Below are 20,523 nucleotides of genomic sequence, written 5' to 3'. Positions count from 1 at the left end.
GATCAGATGACAAGATCCCAGATCTGGTCATGTTGACATCCTTTAGAAGAGATGATCAGATGACTAGATCTTCGATCCATGATCATGTCATCTGATCATCTCTTCTAAAAGATGAAGACATGAAGAGTTACGAGATCATGGCTTCTGATCATCTCTTCCACTGGATATAGACATGACGAGATAGATCTGTCATCTGATCATCTCTCCTACAAGATGTCGACATAATGATATCCGGGATTTTGTCATCTCTTCTGAAAGATGTGGACATGAGATCCAGGATCTCATCATTTGATCTTTTGCTATCACTTGGTTTTTATTCTCAATCTTGTTTCACATTTGTTTTCTTTCACTTGTCTATCTGTCCATCTCTCTTCTTCATAACCACCCTCTCTCCTTTGAACACACACTCTCACTACCTATCGTATATCAATTACAACCACCAAGATAAAGCTAGTGTAATAAGTCCTTTGAAAGTGCATGGAGACGTTATAATCAAAATGTGATGTGCGCTTTACAAGAACTGTCATGCCATATCTTGCATTATTACTCCTGAATAGGTGACACTGCAATAAGTTCATTTTAATCTTGAAATATCCTGAAGGAGTAGTTTTCTAATTTCTGCCCTAAATACTATTACTGACTCGTGTTTTTTTTCATAATGTGAATGTAATACACATACCCTTTACAAATATTGGACTGTTGGAAGTAAAAACACACCCTTTTTTCTTGATTTTGACAATTTGATGCCCCTTCTCCTGTAGAAACATATATCACTTGGCTATGAAAAATACTTCACTTACTTTTGTGTAAAGGCCACCTTACCTTGCAATGACAGTAAGCCACCCCCATCCATACATGTCACAGTACAATACTATTGCAGCATAATAATATGAATGAAGCATGAATAAATTGAAGGATAACTTTATTTTCATGGTACAAAACAAAAAACTACATGAAACAGATTTACATACGTATCAACATTCTTGATTTCACGCTAGAATAGCAACAAGCAACTCTGGTCTGGTGCAATAAGATGGATTAAATTGTGAACATAGAACTGCATCAAGAAAATTGGCATAAGCGATATTGCTACGTTATAAAAGTTTGAACAAACCCTATTAACATAATTAATGCTATAATATTAACATTAACCACAAACCACCTTGCATTAATGATCCGATGAAAACCAGCATAGCTTCAATCATATTCTCCATACCAATATTGCACCTGTTGGCATTTTTAAGGGCTGTACGATATTATGTATTTGAGTGTCAATTATCATAATGTATGGTGATATACCGTCTCCCAAGCCATGCATAAACATCAAATGTTACTCTTTGATGAGGGATGATAATTGCAGCTTTCCAATTACGATTTCTTTGCCTGGAAAACATGGAAACTTTTTTTGTGTGTGATTCAAGATGTGACTGAATGTGGATACAATATTGTTAAGACATTTAGTTTTTATATCGTCATATTGTGCAGCCCTAGTACCATCCCCCATTAGGAAACTTGTCTGATTAGATCAGGCAACCTTTTTAAATATAAATACATGTACCTGCATACCATTAATCACCTTTTGAAGCTTTTCATCAGTTTACAGGTAATTCCAAGAAAGACGATACAAGCACAGACATTTCAAACACTGAATACTGCATTTACTAGACTATACAATGCTTAATATTGAAGCTTAACCTAGGTGGGACAAAATGCTAGACATCCACATTGCTATCTCTTATGTAAAAGCAGTATATGGAAATGTTACATAAGTACATGCAACCGTGGCAATGAAATGGTTTACCCAGAATATTTAACTTGATATATTAACTATTTTCAATTTTGACTTAAAAATGGAGTCAAATTACAATGAAAGTGGAAGAGACATTTTAGAAAATGTTCCATTTAAAGATCGAAACAATTTATATAACATGAATTAATGCAAGAGTTTGATTCCAACGAGTAGGATGAGTAAAGAGTCAAATTGAAATACTTTCACTTCTTTATAAAGGATCTTGTGGGGGAGAAAGAACAGATTGAAGGAGAGTATTATTGGGGTGCAGACCTGTGAATGTTGATTTGCTACCTGGATTACTGCAATTCACATAGTGACCATGCTAATTGCTCCAAGATCAGAAGTTCCTTGCGCCCTTCCTGTCTTTCTTAGAAATACTGGGAGAGACTTCCTGCGCCCCACAGTCCATATCACAGGATCATCATGACAAAGTTTGCAGAATGTTCCTAATCAAAGTCATGTTCTCACATTCTAAGATGGTATAGTGTTCAGTTCAGTTTTTAATCAACTTCTTCCATCCTGGATGCATCATCATCATCTCCTTCCAATGGTGGCATGTCTTCATCAGCTGTTTCCTCAGGTACATCATCCTCATCAATTCCTGCACCAAAGACAAAACATTTAATATAATAAGCTAAAGACCTTTGAATCATACATTGTACCTACATATATACATTTACACATGGAAAGTTTCTTTTTTCTTAACTTCTGGCAAATGTAAAAAACAAAATTTGCCATGGACCGCGCCAAAAATTGGCACGCAGGTTGCCTGGGACATAATCTACAAGATTGTATAGTAATTTATTTCATGCGAATTGCTATAGTGATTATGCTAATTTATGCATAATTAGTATGCAAAATCATACTTTTTCCTCTAACTCCCTAAATAAAACTCCAAATGTACTAATTTTTGGTATAGAAACTCTTTGTAGTGTTCTTAGCAAGTGTACATGAAAAAATTGCGATATTGAATCATTTTCTTATGTATTATAATGTTTTTTGCAATTTCTTATGTATTTCTTTGTTTTTTTTACCTTTTGTTTTTCAATGTTTTTTCAATGAAATTTGTTAAGGACTCTTCTGTGATCATAAAAAGCATAAAATAAATACATTTAGACTAGCAAAACTAAAAAAAATCAATGAATGTTGGTTGAAAACACAATTTGCATTGACTTTGTACACGAAATCACGTTTTTTAGCAATTTTTGGTCTGACATGCACTTACATAATGTTGCGTAATTTTGGAACCACGTACCCGGGTGACTCAAAATTGGTCTCAAAAGTTGCGAAAGACTTGAAAGTAAAAAGTCAGCGAGCGGCACGTTCAAAAAATTTTGCGCGGCAATTTGTTGAGGGGGAAGGGCCTCCGAGGCCCCCCCCCCGGCCTAGATAGGGTTAAGGCCCCGTGTCAACCTCCCCCTCAATATTTTCTGTGACCATCCTGCATTCGAAAATTTTGGCGGCCCTGCCTGCTGACTTTCCACTTTGAAGTCTTGGGCATCTTCTGAGACCAAATTCATGACGCTCAGCTATGCGGTTATAAAACGACGCAACTAAGTGCATGTCAGACCCTATATTGCTTCAAAACTGGATTTTGTGTACAAAGTCGATGTAAATTAAATTTTCTCTCCTTATACATAAAGATATGATTTCTAAAGTTGGCAAAAAAAAAACCAAAAACAAAAAAGGTCGGAAACGCAGAAATACATAAGAAATTCATTTTAAAACCACAATTTTTTTCATTTGTAATTGTGAAGTTGGTTCTTTGAATAGTGATAGCAAAACATAGTGAAACTGTTCAGTTAACAAATATACAAAAAAATGTACAAATAAATGACCTCCATTGTCAAATACAGGCGACTCTACACAGCAATATCTGTTTCAACATATATGAAAGATAAATAAGTCTTGTATAATATGGTAAAAAAATTGCCAGACTTGAGGAATTCTATATCTGCCTGTTGCTTGGGTAGTTTATTATTTGCCAAATGTCATCTGTGCATGAGAGATGGAAAAAGCAAAGTGAATCACTTAGACCGCAGGTCTCTCCTCGCTTTTTTGTTAAATTGTATCTGAGCAAGCAATGTACACTAGCACATAACAGATGGAATATCCAACTTACCAAGACCAAGTTTGATCATCCTGTAGATGCGTGATGCATGGGTCTGAGGCTCTTCCAGTGAGAATCCGGATGCCATGAGAGAGGTTTCGTAAAGAAGCATCACCAAGTCCTTCACTGACTTATCATTCTTATCAGCATCAGCTTTCTGTCTGAGTGTATCAATGATAGGATGATCTGGGTTGATCTCAAGGTGTTTCTTGGCTGCCATGTAACCCATAGTACTTGTATCACGTAGTGCCTGTGCCTTCATGATACGCTCCATGTTAGCAGTCCATCCATATTGACCGGTAACAATACAGCAAGGAGACGAGACTAGACGATTTGACACAACAACCTGTACAAAAAGGAGATCAACAATACATCATAATTCCTTCATCTTCCCCAAATTGACGTGATCACAAGATTAAATAAGATATCCAAATGAGGAAAGGTGCCATTCATTTTTTAACTCATCATGTCTCTCATTATTTATTATACCAAAGGTGAAGAGCTTCCATTTTCAACGTAACTAGCAACTGCCCACATGAACACCTTGGTTGGACCTTTGATCTCCGCTTTGCACATCTGGGTAATTTCATTTTATTCTTTTGTACAGATTTGTGCTCATGCATAAGTTAGAAAATCGTAACTATTTCAGCAAGAATCTGTCATTATAGTTTATACATTCTTTTGAATAGTTTTTCACTGTGTTCCGGGATCTCATTTGGAGTTTGGAAGAAAAAAAAAGCAAAACTATATACCTTCTCAACCTTCTTGTCAAGGATTTCTTTGACGACTTTGCAGAGGTTCTCAAACTTTGCCTTTGCCTCTTCCCTCTTCTTCTTTTCATCTTCATCCTCTGGCAGTTCCAGACCTTCTTTTGTGACAGAGACTAAGGTCTTTCCATCGTATTCCTTCAGCTGCTGTACACAGTATTCATCAATAGGCTCAGTCATGTAAAGAACCTCAAACCCACGCTTCTTAACACGTTCTACAAATGCTGAATGGGCAACCTTGTCCTTCGATTCACCTGTCCATGCAAAAAAAAAGGGCAATGCAAGTCAAGGAGAGTGAACACAGCAACGCAATATGTAATTACTTATAAGAAACTACATGTAGCACATCAATGATGTGGAGCTCATTCGGCATCTCGCAACGAAATTTAACACAATTTTAATTTCAGCCCAGTTGACACTGTAGTGAATTATATTGGTGACATAAATTGAGGATATAGAATTGAAATTGATGAAGAAATGACATAGCATTTTTTGTGATCTATGAATAAATTTCATATAAATTAAGCATAAATAACTTTCTAGTCAAAAATTTCTTAACTCTGTGTAGAACCTTGGTGAACCTTATGTAGCTCTCACATGGAACAAAAATAATCAAAATCAATCAACAAATAATTTTTGTGATTTTTGAAAATATATGAGTAAATTAGCATATTTAATGAATTTCAAAATTCTGTGTCGAAATTTTGTTTCACCACCTCGCACTATCATATAAACAAAATTGAAATTGATCAAAAAATGAAGAAAAAACATTTGTGAATTATGAATAAATTTTGCATGAATTAGCATAATTTTCCAGACAAAATTTCAAAATTGTGTGTACAAGTTTGGTGAACCTCATTCAGCTCTACGAGATGGAAGAAAAAAAAATCAAAATCTGTCAAATAAAGAGGCATTTTCTGTGATTTATGAATAATTTTCTACTGAAAATTTCAAAATTCTGTGTAGAAATTTGGTGAACCTCATGAAGCCCTACCAGATGGAAGAAAAAAAATCAAAATCGGTCAACAAATAAAGAAGCATTTTATGTGAATTTTTAAAAATATGCATGAATTAATTTCGAATAGATTAACATAAAATTGTTATGGTCAACATTTCATTAGAACATCACAAAGTTTCTACGCCAAAATTAGAACCTTTGGAGCTATATTTAGGAAGTTAAAGGAAAAAGTAAGATTTTGCATCCTACATAAATAAGCATAGTCACTTTATACCAATTTGCATGAAATAAATTACGATAAAATTTTGTAGATTATGTCCTAGAAACCTGCGTGCAAATTTTTGGGCGTGATCAATGTCCGAGATCTCAAGGGTGGGGGGGGGGGGGGGCTCGGCCATATTATCTCCCAAAATACTTCAGCCTAGATAGGGTTGAAGAGTAAAAAGGTCAACAAGTGACAGTCTAAAGAAATTTGCAGATCCACCCCCCCCCAAAAAAAAAAAAACTGATTCTCCTAATTTACCTGTTATGTAGTAGATTTGTGTTTGGTTTTCCTTCATTCTAGAGACATAGTCCTTGAGAGTTGTCATGTCATCACCGGAATGTGAAGTGTAGTATCTGAGGAAGTCGGCGATCTTGCTTCGGTTCTGCGAGTCCTCATGGATTCCAAGCTACAACCAAATAATTTACAACATTAAATAAAAGTAATGAATGCAATTACAGAAGTATAACAAAGATGCATAAGCCTAGAATTCCTGTTTTATAAGTATACACATTACAGTATAACATTCCCACTCTTTTCTGTTTTTAATATGTACCACCACATTCTTTTCTCAATTCCAATTGTAATGGACTGTCCTATGAAAATACTGCATTGTTAGTATTGGTTCAAACTCACAGAATGATGGTTCCTTTTTTTGGTTTGGCAAGGGGAAAACAGGTAGGTATTATAAAAGATTATCTTTATTGCTTGTAATTGAAGTTTAAATAGTTAAGTTACCTTGAGATTCTTGGAGAATTGTTCATACAGCTTCTTGTAATTTTCCTTGTCCTCAGAGAGTTCTTGGAAGAGTTCCATGCACTTCTTGACAATGTTCTTCCTGATCACCTTCAAGATCTTGCTCTGCTGGAGCATCTCACGAGAAATATTCAGAGGAAGATCCTCAGAATCCACAACACCCTTGACGAAATCTGTAAGGGGGGAGGTGGAATTAGGAAACTTTTTAAAACAAATTGGGGAAAATAGCAATTTTCAAAGACGATTCATAATGCAGCTAAAAAAATTTAGAAATAAACAAATTAACAGTTCTACTAAAATTTTTATGCAAACCTTTGAGTAGAGAAGTTTTTCTCACAAAACATATTTACTGGTTTTCTGATATAAGGAACTTACTGAGGTATTCAGGGATGAGCTCTTCACAGTTTTCCATAATGAAGACCCTCCTGACATAGAGCTTGATGTTGTTCCTCTTTTTCTTGTTTTCAAACATGTCAAATGGAGCACGCTTAGGAATGAAGAGAAGAGCTCGGAACTCAAGCTGTCCTTCAACAGAGAAGTGCTATGAAGGAAAATGAACACAAAATGAGTACAATTTACAATGCATTGAGGTTTATCAAATCATTAATTTTATCAATCATCAAATTATATATTTTTCATACTGTATTGCTGGGATTGCAAGGAATGAAGTACCAAGGGGAATATGGTTAAGATTAATCCATCATTAATCAAATTCAACAGAGAGCAGTCTTACTGTATGGATCATTCATTCAAAGATAAACTAAAGAACATGTTGCTTCCAGATCATGCACCACAGTCCTTGAACATTAAGAAAGAGGTTCAGTATGTGGTAAGCACAAGCTGGTGCAGAAAAGATATTCCTGATAAGCCTGTAACATGACATGATCATGGTACAGGAATAGGAGTTCTTTTCTTAATCTACTTCCATTAGAGCACCACCAGTAGTCAACATGATCATCAGAGCCTGATCCACAACAGTGTCAGAGACAAGTCGTGTACCAAGAATAACAATTATGACATGGCGCATGAGTGCTGGAAGTATCAACTTCGTCATCCTATTTCATTAAGACAATATGGATCTTCTTCCATACATCTTACTATCAAACATGTTGGTAAATTTGTTATCAATGGTAGCTTCCATGGTGAACACCAGTCCACAGCCCAAAATATTCAGGGATATTTATGTAGTTGGAATCACAGTAATCACTTAATTTAATTATATCTCATTTTATGAAAAATGTTACAATCCCATCATGCAATGAAATTCCATAAAATCAGCAATTTTCACTTTTCACCCTTTTTATGATGAATAGTGAGAAAAGTTTTAATTGAGCCAAGTTCCATGGACAGATATTTTGTTTTCTTGTGTAGGTGATGCTCCAAAATAAAAGGCTGAAATTTCAAAAAGATGAAAAGTGAAACTCGTACCTTGACAGCTAAATGATCTTCCCAATCATTGGTGAGTGATTTATAGAATTCACCATACTCTTCTTGACTGATGTCATCAGGGTTCCTAGTCCAGATGGGCTTGGTCTTGTTCAAGATTTCATCTTCGGTGTACTTCTCCTTGATCTTCTTCTTCTTCTTCTCATCTTTCTTCTTTTCATCGTCATCATCACCCAGATCTTCAATCTTAGGCTCGTCTTCACTTTCCTTGTTCTCTTCCTCTTCTTTCTTTTCTTCTTCTTCTTCTTCATCATCACTGACCTCCTTTTCACGTTCCTTTTCCACCTATTGTTCAAACAGAAAAGAAAGACATTGCATTGTTTAATATTTTGCCCATCTTAACTTTTTATTATTAAATTGAACACTATGGAATTACTTGATCAATAATATAACGGGTATATTGTTTTCACGTCTGTCTATAACCAACATCAATAATGCCTTCAGCTTTGTCAATTTCAATCATGTTTAATCATATTTTGTAAATACTTTTTCGTTTTTTAAGATGTACCTAAAGGAGCAATCAACAATAAAATGTGACCTCATATCTGTCAAACTGTTTAATTATCAGAATGACCTTGTGGACTTTGTCCTTGTGATCATTATATTTAATCTCTGCTCTAATACATGCAACTGTACAAACATAAGCCAAGCTTAACCCTATCTAGGCCGGTGGGGGGCCTAGATTTTGCGTCACCCGGGTACGTGGTTCCAAAATTACGCAACATTATGTAAGTGCATGTCAAACCGAAAATTGCTCAAAAACGTGATTTCGTGTACAAAGTCAATGCAAATTGTGTTTTCAACCAAAATTCATAAATGTATGGTTATTTTTAGTTTTTCTAGTCTAAATGTATTCATTTTATGCTTTTTATGATCACAGAAGAGTCCCCAACAAATTTCATTGAAAAAACAATGAAAAACAAAAGGTCAAAAAAACAAAGAAATACATAAGAAATTGCAAAAAACAATATAATACATAAGAAATTGATTTGATATCACAATTTTTTCATGTACACTTGTTAAGGACACCACAAAGTGTTTCTATACCAAAAATTAGTACATTTGGAGCTTTATTTAGGGAGTTAGAGGGAAAAAGTATGATTTTGCATACTAATTACACATAAATTAGCATAATCACTTAATAGCGATTCACATGAAATAAATTACTAACAATCTTGTAGATTATTTCCTAGGCAAACCGTGTGCCATTTTTGGCGCGATCGCGTGGTCGACGGCCGAGATCTTAGGGGGGGGGGGGGCCTGGGAGGCCCCCCCCCCCGGCCATAGGAACTTCCAAAATACCCCGGCCTAGATAGGGTTAAAGTTGATAAAAGTTACTTTTTTATTGCAAAAACTTAATTTTGAGTGTATTCAGTTACTGACTCCTGCATCCTTTGACACCCATGGACCAACAACCTTATTGTAACTCCCAATATGCAAAAATGAACCAAGTCTGAAGATGATACCTCAAATGGTATTTAGTTCTTGCCAAGACAAGATCTTCAGATGTATGACCTATGACTCTTCATAGCCCCAAACTCATATCATCATGATAAATAGTGTACTAGACTAAGCAACCTTTTATAATAATTTACCTGCTGAAATGATTGAGGTATGCATCGAGCATACCTCCGAAGAGAATGACTCGATAAAACCAACTTTTAAAATTGGATCAGCGAGCATAGCAGCTTCGCAAAGTCAGCCATTCTTATGACTGGAGGCTCAAAAATGATAGATGGCGCTGTCCCTATAGAAGCCTGGCCGCAGCTAGTATGTCTGGGGGGTTTTTCCGGAAAAAAAGAGAACATGATAAAATAGTTGCGCTGCGCCGTGACTTACTGGAAAATTATCCTGTCCAAGTTTAGTGATTTGGGCAAGATGTTTTTATAGAACATGTGGTTGTATTTGTAGGTAGACTATATATTGGAAAATGTATTTAAACAAAGTGAGTTTGCGTAGGGATTCTGAGTCTAGATTGAAATCTAATTTCCCCACATACTACATGTAATTTGAAAAAAGAATCTCTGGAAGTATGCGTCCGGATAAGGGGAGGCTGGTTAAGAGATGTCGGACTGTAAATACTTTAAGACGTACCTGAAGACCAATAGGGTAGCCGATGAACTGACTGTGTTTCTTGACGATTTCTTTCAATTTCTTTTCCTCTAGATATTCTGTCTGGTCCTCTTTCATGCTCAGTACAATCTTGGTTCCTCTCTTCAGGTCATCACTGTCTGTATGACGAAAGAGAAAAAATAATAATTGAATGTGCATATCAAGCAGTGTCTACACTCTTTTTCCAATCTCAGACGTCCAAAGACAGATGAAGTAATATTTCCTGGCTAACCAATCAATTTACACATAAATTAATATATGAATGGACATTTTTAATCAAATAAAGATCCACATTTACAAACATTTGTAATATTTTAAATGTCCAAACAACTATTCCAAGGATACCTTTTGAAAGCTATTTTCAATAACTTTCTTGTCAATCATTTGTATTATATAGTCCTCCAATGTGCATTTTTTTAATGGCTTTCCACAAATAGTTCCTTACTTTTATATAAAGTAGATTTCAACTAGCGTAACAATGAGAGTTGATCAAGTCTTATGAAATATATAGTTATGGAATCATAAAACTTTTTTTTGTTAAAGGGGTGGTCCAGGCTGAAAATATTTATAGCTTAATACACAGAGTAGAACTCACTGAGCAAAACGCTGAAAATTTCATCGAAATCGGATAACAAATAATAAAGTTATTGAAGTTTAAAGTTTAGCAATATTTTGTGAAAACAGTCGTCATGAATATTCATTAGGCGAGCTGATGATGTCACATCTCCACTTTCCGTTTTCTTATGTTATTACATAAAATCACATTTTTTTCATTATTTCATACTTGTGTGAATAAAATGTCTCCCTTATAATGAAATAAGTTGCAGCAATAAATATCTAATGCATTAAATCAGTTGTCAATCCAATTTTTCTGGTTCTTGGAGGAAAAAATTTGAATAAACCTAATTTCATATAATAAGATACAAAAGAAAAGTGGAGACGTGACATCATCAGCCCACCTAATGAATATTCATGACGACTGTTTTTACAAAATATTACTAAACTTTAAAATTCAATAACTTTGCTATTTGTTGTCCGATTTAGACAAAATTTTCGGCATTTTGCTCTGTGAATTCTACTCTATTTATTAAGCTATAAATATTTTCAGCCTGGACCACCCCTTTAATACTGTCATATCATCAAGCATGCCATCGTGAATATGCAATAGGTGGGCTGATGTAATGTCTCCCTTTTCCTATTTTGTTACATAATCATAATTCATATTTTCATAGATATCTCCTTGTAAAGAATATAGGTTTCAGCTTATCTTACACAATAACTTAGTTCATCCTATTTTTTACATTCTTGGTGGAAAAATCTGAATAAACACTATTTCATTTAATGATTAAAAAAGAATAAGTGGCAACATTACATCACTTTGCTCACTGCATTAGAATTGTGACATCAAAATGCAAAACTTAAAAATGAAACTTTTATTCCATGTCCAATTTGAAGAATTTTCAGTTGTCGGTTTTGTATGATTCAAGTAACATAATTTTTAAGCTGAAAGACCTGTTTAACTATAATCCACACGCAGGCCTAAATTACTTACTTGGAATTCTATGAACAGTGAAAGAGCCACCAGCACTAGATTGCCACATGTAAGTTTCATCATCATTGTTCTTTGAGTAGACGGTTACAGTCTCAGCTACAAGGTATGCAGAGTAGAATCCAACACCAAATTGACCGATCATGGAGATGTCAGCTCCTGCCTAAATTGAGAATTTCACATAAATCCACATTTTAATTTCACTATTCAGAACTTAATAATCCCTGATAGCATTAAATGTTCAGCATAAGTTCATCTAAAAATATATTGAAGTTTTGTTTAACATATGTACCATTTCATCAAACCATTATCTTCAGTGATAGCTGTATTTTACTCTTCCAAACAGCCACAAAACATGGAAAATGTTTAATTTTTCATATTAACCATTATACAATGTAGAGCCAAAATCAGGCCTTAAATGTTTGTTTTGGAGGCAAGGCCACTATTCAATCTCAGTCATATTTCTATGTTACACAACAAAGGGCATCAAAACAAGTCATCTACAGCTAAGACCTCCGACCAATTCAAACCCTGCATAATTGCGAAGAGTTTTTACACATACCTGCAGGGCTTCCATGAAGTTCCTGGTGCCAGATCGGGCAATAGTTCCAAGGTTGTTGATCATGTCAGCCTTGGTCATCCCAATACCTGTGTCGATAATAGTCAGTGACTTCTCATCTTTGTTTGGAACAATCTTGATAGAGAAATCCTTTTCGGCTTCAATCTCACTGGGGTCAGTCAAAGACTTGTAGCGAATCTTGTCCAAGGCCTATAAAACATGGAATATCAAAATGATAGTAAAACCCTTGTTATAAGTCCCAGTTAAAAAAATAACAAATATCTTTTTGACAAATGCATCCACATGGAATTTCAATCATTACATCTCTATTTTATTACAGTATTAGGTCAACAAATCTCGGATCAGTTTCCAGTTATAAATAGATACCTTCTCAGCAATACAGTTGGTGTTCACAAGTGATTATTTGATCTATGGAAGGTGGCCGATGCAAAGTCCAAGTAGACCTCTAGGCCCTATATACTTTTTAGTTCATACAGCTAGTTTCTTTATAAGTCAGTTAACTGTACTCTGAATTTGTTGTGGTTCTGATCCTCCTATAGATGAGCAAGGATACCTAGACATTTGGATTGAAGATATTGGGGGAAAGAGAAGTAAATTTTGAAACAATGCCTACTTTATCCTGGAATTGTCTTCTGAGGTCAAACTAAACTCTTAATCTAGAAATTTTATGGCTGTATAATCCTGGGATTAGAATAGATCAGATCTAAAAACTTTTAGATCTTTCCTTAACTTTAAGTTTATCACATTCCAACATCGGGGACAAGTAAACGGGGTACTCCATGCTGAAAAAAGGGTATAAAAAATTTAGACTAAAATGTTTTATAAAGGATGTACTTTTTGCTTCAAGAGTCACCACTATGTGTTTAGAATACGATTTTCAAGAGTGGGGAATTGGGGCTGTACTAAACCCAAAGATGCAGGTAAAGGTAAAACCGACGTCGTCCGTGGCATAACAATTGAAATATCCCTGTACTTGTTTGGGGTTCAATCCAGGGAATAGTTGCCAAGAGTATCGTTTTGTTTCCAATACTTGTTAAGGGAAGGGTTTCACACGCAAATACTTGTGTTAAGGGGTGCATTTTCAGAAAATGGAAAATATGTGTTTCGGGTGCTTTTCAAGACCCCATGGTCACGCATGGTATCTACTCGTCAATGGAAGTGCCCCCCTTCCAAGTTCTATTTTCTTATGTTACTATGTGAGAAAATGTGTGTATGATGTCTCCCATGTAATAAAAAACTTGTAGCAAGAATACCAGTTGTCCAAATATTATTTGAATAAAACATAATTTCGTATAGACAGATCATCATCATGTGAGGATATGACATCCATTTGCTAAATGAATACTCATGAAGACATCCAAAGAACTTAACACCAAAATAATGTCAAGCTTTTCAATTGTCTTAACTTTGATTATCTTTGTCAAAATTTAATCAAATTTTCAGTGTTCTGTTTGTCAGATTTTTCTGCCGAAGCCCGAAGTGTACACCCTAAGAAAATTCATCTTTTTACCCTATCCAATATTATTACATGGGCTGCAATTTGGAATTGATGAAACAAACTTACATCAGATGAATTTGAAATGAGTTCTCTAAGGAAGATCTCCTTGTTTGAGTAGAATGTGTTGATGATGAGGCTCATCAATTGAGCAATCTCTGCCTGGAAGGCAAAGGTCTCTGCCTCCTCAGCTTCCATTGGTTCTTCTGGACGTTTGGTTTCAGTTGACATGGTGTTTTTTGGGGTGATCTGTATACTGACTGCAATGAAGGAATAAAATACAGATTTTTAACCTAGACCTACATGACCTATGGGCAAAGATTACTTGCACAAAACTGAAAAAAAAAACACCTGTCATGCCTGTAACTTTTTTTGGTCACGCATGTATAGAGCAATATATTTGTCTCCCCCCACCCCCAGCATAAATCAACTAGGGCCTAAAAGAAAGAAAGAAAAACACTGCTTTTAAAGAGTATTAATTTTGAAAAGAATGTCCCCAGTCTGCCAGTTGTGCAGACAAGGAGGAAAATTTGGATGAAATTGAAAACAGATCTAGATAGGCCCTAGGTCTGGCTTTAATATATCAAACCTGTCAAAAGTTGATCAGACTAGACTAGGCTTAGTTGAAAACATGATCTAGAATCATATCCAGACAATAAAGACAAAATAAATCTCACCACTCTTCAGATCTAAGTTAAATCAGGACAAACTTTGTCACAAAGCGTTTCACAATATCCAATTCCAAACCAGATTCAAACTTCAAGTTCAATTCAAAGTCGAGCCTGCCCAAACTCCCAAAGGCCAAAGTAAAAACTTCACTTGTCTGACTTAGTCAATTGAGTTGAACAACAAGGAATGTAGAATAAACTTACAATTCAGGTAGAAAGATCTTATATACCTAACTTACCTCTTCAAATTCTCGAAAATTCTCTTCTAGAAGATTCGTTAGGAGCAGGACAAGACAGGACAGTCCACGGTACCGAAACTCTCACGCGTGTTACGGTAATGAATGAATGAATGAACATGTGCGACCAATCCGACACACATGGCGATGCATGCTAGGCCGTGGATGCATGGGAATTGCATTCTGCATGCACTGGCGCGGGGATGAATTGATATTAATCCGCGGCCATTCAATTCCAATATTTTAGGCTTATGAAGTGAAAGCTGTATTTTAACTAATTTTTCAAGATCATAGGTAAAATCTTATTCAATTTCGGTCAAATTTTTAACTTATGGTTTTATCTTTTAAAATTTCCTGTGAGAACTATATGTTCAATAACAGATGTGCTTCGGTTTTCTAGCATATTCGACACCGGATGCGGATATAGGGTTTTCCAATACTTTAATTGAGGGTAAATATTTAATCAAGTCAAATTATTGTCGTGTAATTTGATTTTTATTCTTGCAAAATAAAAAATAATAAAGCAATAACAAACTTGCTGTTATATATTTTACTGCCAGTATGACCAATAAAGTATCCATAAAAACGTAAAAAATGCAAAAGTATCATAAACTGCTTACCGATCGAAAAATGTTTTCGTCCAAATAAAGCGGTAAAATTCACCAATCAGATTCAATTTGAATATTCATCGATTTAAATGCCCGATTGTATGCACAAGCGGCATTTTATCACGATAATTTTTTTAATTTTTATTCATACATGTACATATATATATTTTTTTGGGGGGGAGGGGGTAGATGTTTTTATCGATTTCCAACAATCATGACAATTGCACAAACAGTCCAAGTAGACCTCCACATTCTTTTTAGTTAACACAGCTAGTTTCTTTATAAGTCAGTGAACTGTACTCTGAATTTATTGTGTGGTTCTGAGATGAGCAAGGATATCTAGACATTTGGATTGAATATATGACTTATAGCAGGGGTGCTCTAAAATTTCCAAAAAGAAATTCAAAATGAAACTATTCTAAACTTGGGGAAAGAGAAGTAAATTTTGAAACAATACTTACTATATATATATATATATATATATATATATATATATATATATATATATATATATATATATATATATATATATATATATCATGTATAAATAAAAATTAAATATATATATCGTGATAAAATGCCGCTTTAGTTTCCAAAGATCGTGCATACAATCAGGCATTTAAATCGATGAATATTCAAATTGAATCTTATCACGATATATATATATTTTTTTTTAATTTTTATTTATACATATATATATATATTTGGGGGGAGGGGGTAGATGTATTTATTGATTTCCAACAATCATGACAATTGCACAAACTGGTGCTATAATGTTCACCAAATCAATCATAAATAGTTCTAGTATCTGCGCATCAAACTTTGATTGTGTAAGCACAGCTACAGAAAGGAAAGTATCTTCCGTACGTTGGCAACAAATTGCATTGGTGTATATCACAACAGAAAAACATAGATAAATTTTGAAAATTAATCAGAATTGAGGAAGAGCACATTTCAAGTTACATATGGTTTATGGCAAAAATACTTAACTCGCTCAGATAACCGAGAAATCAGGAAAAGGAAAAAGCTGTTTTGTATAAAGTTTCTCACACTTTTCTGGTCCCTCCTCATTTTACAAAGTAATATAAATCAGATACAAATTAACGGATTGACAGCAGTATAAAATAATGTGAATTATTAGTTTCTTTGACCTAACATATGTATATATATGAATATATATATATTTGGGGGAGAGTAAAATTACAGTGAGAGATCCGTTTGGAAATTATTATAGGCCCGATAGTACAAATACTGCATTGCAACCCTGGAAGGCCTTCGATATTAAGAGATATTTGTATGTGCCAGCTAACTCACAAGATAAAAGTTAACCCCAAACTATCGGGGGAGGGGGCCTTTTCCCCCTCCTCATTTTACTATAAATCTGCCGCGCGATTTGTTTTTACCACTGACTTTTTACTTTTAAGTTTTGTGCAACTATTAAAAAAAATTGACAACCGGATACGCACTTACGAAATTACGCAACAGTAAGGGTATGTCAAAACCTGTCAGAACAAAGAATTTCTCAAAAAGTGATTTGATGTAGAAAGTCAATACACAACATGCGGTCACTCAGCCAAAATCCATAAATGAGTGATTATTTTTACTTTTAATGACAACCGGCATTAAATACAGAGAAGTTTCCTCGAAAGATAGCAAAGATAAAAAGAACAAAACCCGAAGAAACAAGAAATTGAAAAAAATTACTTATAAGGCATTATTTCAATTTATAATTGTTAGGAATGCTATACAAATAATGTTTTTACCAAAATAAATTTCTAGGAGCTTAAATTATAGTGAATAAGAGCCCAAAGTATGATTTCATAAATATATCAGCTTGATCAATGTAAAAAAAATTTAGTGCAATTTACCACTTTCGACGGCACTTAAAGGAAAAGTCCACCCAAACATAAACTTGATTTGAATAAAAAAAGAAAAATTCAACAAGCATAACACTGAAAATTTCATCAAAATCGGATGTATAATAAGAAAGTTATGACATTTTAAAGTTTCGCTTATTTTCAACAAAATAGTTATATGAACGAGCAAGTTCCAAATGAGAGAGTTGATGACATCACTCACTCACTATTTCTTTTGTATTTTATTATATGAAATATTTGTATTTTCTCGTCATTGTCAAGTGAAATGAAGTTTCATTCCTCCCTGAACACGTGGGATTCCATTATTTTAACATTTTATGCTTCAGGCAAGGAGGTCCTAATCGTCAAATTCGTAAAAATTGAAATATTGTTTAATTCAAACAATAAAAAACAAAAGAAATAGTGACTTCATCGACTCTCTCATTAGGACGTAACTGGCTCGTTCATATAATTAATTTTGTTGAAAATAAGAGAAACTTTGAAATGTCATAACTCTTATTTTACATCCGATTTTGATGAATTTTTTTAGCATTGTGCTTGTCTGATTTTACTCTATTGATTCAAATCAACATTTTTCTGAGGTGGACTTGACCTTTAAATTGTTATTGCACCCGCCCCTTCGGAGGTCCAGATATATAAGTCATTAATATCTTCAATACGGTAAATTACACGACGAGAATGCTATACAGAAAATGGAGTTGAAAACCCACCAGCTCATTACTCCCTGATCCCTCCCAAACCCTCAGTAATCATACATTTAACAATAATCTTCTAGTATTTAACGTAAGGGTATTTAGAGCAGAATGTGACTCCAGACTTCCTGATTATAGAGAGTACATATTAAATCCCTATTCATGTCACTGGAAATACTAAAATAAAGAGGCTGATTACCCCCTGCAGAATGACCGCGCTAAATCAATTTTCGAAATAAATCATGCAGATTTAGTCTATTTTACGAGGATGCGTCTTTATGCAGGCAGGTTCGTAATTAGTCCCGTCTGTTTCAAGGTTCTCTTCACGATTCTTATCTGTGTACGGCAAGATTTTTTTGTTGGAAACTTCAAAATCATAATACAGTAATTGATATTCATTACCTTTCTTTCTAGTTTATAAAATCTGTTTGTTTATATTTTCCTTTTTCAAAATGAATGTCGGTGGCGGGGTTGTCAAGACTCAAGAGCCAAATTTCCCGGTCATATCATGGTATGGACAAGATTTTTTTTATTGTACCCCGAGCATTATTAGGGCGAAGCCCAATGCGCGATAACTCAAAAAAGAGGGGGCACTGCATGGCGCGCGGAGCAAAAGTTTGCTTAAAGCGAGCGAAGCGAGCGAGAAAAAAAATCACCTTTCCATGCGAATCTAACTTTGAGATTGATTTTGATATGGCATTCAGAAAATTATATCATATCTGACATCTTCCCTTCTTTTCCTTTCTTCTTATATTTTTTTGTTCTCGGTTGTAGAACTTTTTGGGCATGCTATGCAAATCGGGTCCGGGGCAATCTGTTTTGGAGCACTTTGCAGCTTTAGTAGGATGCTTATATGACAACATTTACTATACACCTTTTTTTATTTTTCAAAAAATGGGGGGGGGGGCAACTCACAGGAAGGAAATGCCCCCCGTGCCTCCCCCTTGGTGCTGCCACTGGTCTAGGGTGGAGCCCCCGGAACCTCGTGATATTTTTAAAAATCGCAGATGGCCACTTTTTTTAATCAAATTGCGAGGACAACATAATGTTAACTTCAACGCAGTTGCTAATAATGAACGAAATAGTTTGAGGCAGCACGACAAAACCTGTGGAAACATTTGTAAAGTCGCCTGCGAGCGAACCGAGCCAGAAAATTTTGGCCTTTCAAAATTATTTTGAAATTAAATTCTAGTAGCTTTAGTAAGTTTAGACGCCATCCACCTTTCTTCCCCGTTCTATATATTTTTCAATTCTCGGAAGCTCGGTCGTGCATGTTCTCTTTCCCTTTTCTTCATTATTCTGATTTTAAGATCTACCTTCATTTTCTGTCTCTTTTTGCCTCTTTCTCCCATTTCCCGCCAATCTTGCCCGTGCCATATCTTTTGATTTTATATCCCTCTCTTGCTTATCATGCCAGTGTCAATGCTTATGTATTAGTATTTCAGAATATTTTGTACTCCCTCACATGTTCTTCTTGCAATTTGATAGCCGTTTATATGACTGAGAGTGAGTAAATTAAGATTTTTTTAACAAAGGTTGTGTACTGATTCTTGAGGAGGAATAACTTGCATGTTTCTGTAAAACAATTATTCGGCTTAAATGGACCATTGCACAAATTGAAGTAGGGCAAGACAGTTGATTGATATATCATTAGGGTATGTTTAATGGAATTGATTTTTTTAATGTTTATTGCACCAATGGAATTAGATTCTTCACAAGATATATGTATAATTCATGTGATCTTTCCAAGTCATTTTCTGTCTATACAGAATTTACCCCTAGAATTAACTACAGGAATTTTACTATTTTGAATAAAAATGTCAGAGTTATCAGATGAAAAATTCTTATTTATATAGGTTGAAATATCATACAACATGTCTTGTCAACATTCAATTTTAATTTACGAGCAAGATACAATTCATTTATTTTTTTCAGTTCTATATTCATTGTTGAAGTTAAACCATCTATATCATCCCCAGGCAAAAACAAGTTTGTATCATCTGCAAAAATATAGAGTGTAGGATATTACTAGCATGTTGTAAATCATTTATAAAAAAAAATAGAAATTGAAGGGCCTAACACAGAACCTTGGGGCACTCCGATGTTGACATGTTTCATCTCAGAAGAGACATTGTCAAAAGAAACATATTATTTTCTGTCCTGAAGATAACTCTTAAACCAGTCAAGTGCTACTCCTCTTACACCATAATTTTTGTAACTTTCTGTAATAATATTGAATGACTAATACAATCAAAGGCCTTTGATAAATCTAGAAATATACCCGGACTGTAAATTGTTTTCAAAGGCCTTTGTAATTGTGGAAGTGAATTCAAGTAATGCCATGTAAGAAGAGTAGCCATGTCTAAAACCAAACTATTTCGAATACAAAATGTTATTGTCACATAAAAAGGGCATGAAGCGATATCAAACGTTCGAATATCTTTGAAAATGTTTGAAAGCGACTGTTTACTCCTTTTTTGTAAATAGGATGAATTTTTGCTACTTTTTTATGTATGCTATATAAAATAGTCTATGTTATATTATTGTTTATATATATTATTATCATTATGTTAGACCCCATCCCATGAAAGGACACAGCTGTATATTATATCAGC

General features: G+C 34.6%; 1 protein-coding gene across 2 annotated transcripts; it reads right to left on the bottom strand.

The window, feature by feature from the left end:
• Positions 1 to 905: 905 nt before the first annotated feature.
• On the bottom strand, positions 906 to 14,896 carry LOC121419265 (heat shock protein HSP 90-beta-like). 2 transcript variants are annotated; one of them, XM_041613651.1, is made up of 12 exons: positions 14,735 to 14,896; positions 13,897 to 14,087; positions 12,315 to 12,521; positions 11,756 to 11,915; positions 10,186 to 10,322; positions 8,074 to 8,376; positions 7,021 to 7,186; positions 6,628 to 6,818; positions 6,151 to 6,298; positions 4,655 to 4,923; positions 3,915 to 4,248; positions 906 to 2,393 (listed from the first exon to the last, which is right to left on the bottom strand). In XM_041613651.1, exons 2-12 carry the CDS (start codon positions 14,056 to 14,058, stop codon positions 2,293 to 2,295), a joined length of 2,178 nt encoding a protein of 725 aa, XP_041469585.1. In that variant the 5' UTR covers positions 14,059 to 14,087; positions 14,735 to 14,896; the 3' UTR covers positions 906 to 2,292. The 2 variants fall into 2 exon arrangements, with proteins under 2 accessions (XP_041469585.1, XP_041469586.1); XM_041613652.1 differs by lacking the exon at positions 14,735 to 14,896 and adding an exon at positions 14,505 to 14,609.
• Between the last annotated feature and the right edge of the window lie 5,627 nt (positions 14,897 to 20,523).

This window comes from Lytechinus variegatus, chromosome 7 (assembly GCF_018143015.1).
Source record: "Lytechinus variegatus isolate NC3 chromosome 7, Lvar_3.0, whole genome shotgun sequence".
NCBI lineage: Eukaryota > Metazoa > Echinodermata > Echinoidea > Temnopleuroida > Toxopneustidae > Lytechinus > Lytechinus variegatus.
The sequence above is the reverse complement of the archived record's forward strand: the minus strand, read 5'-3'. Positions and strand labels throughout refer to the sequence as shown.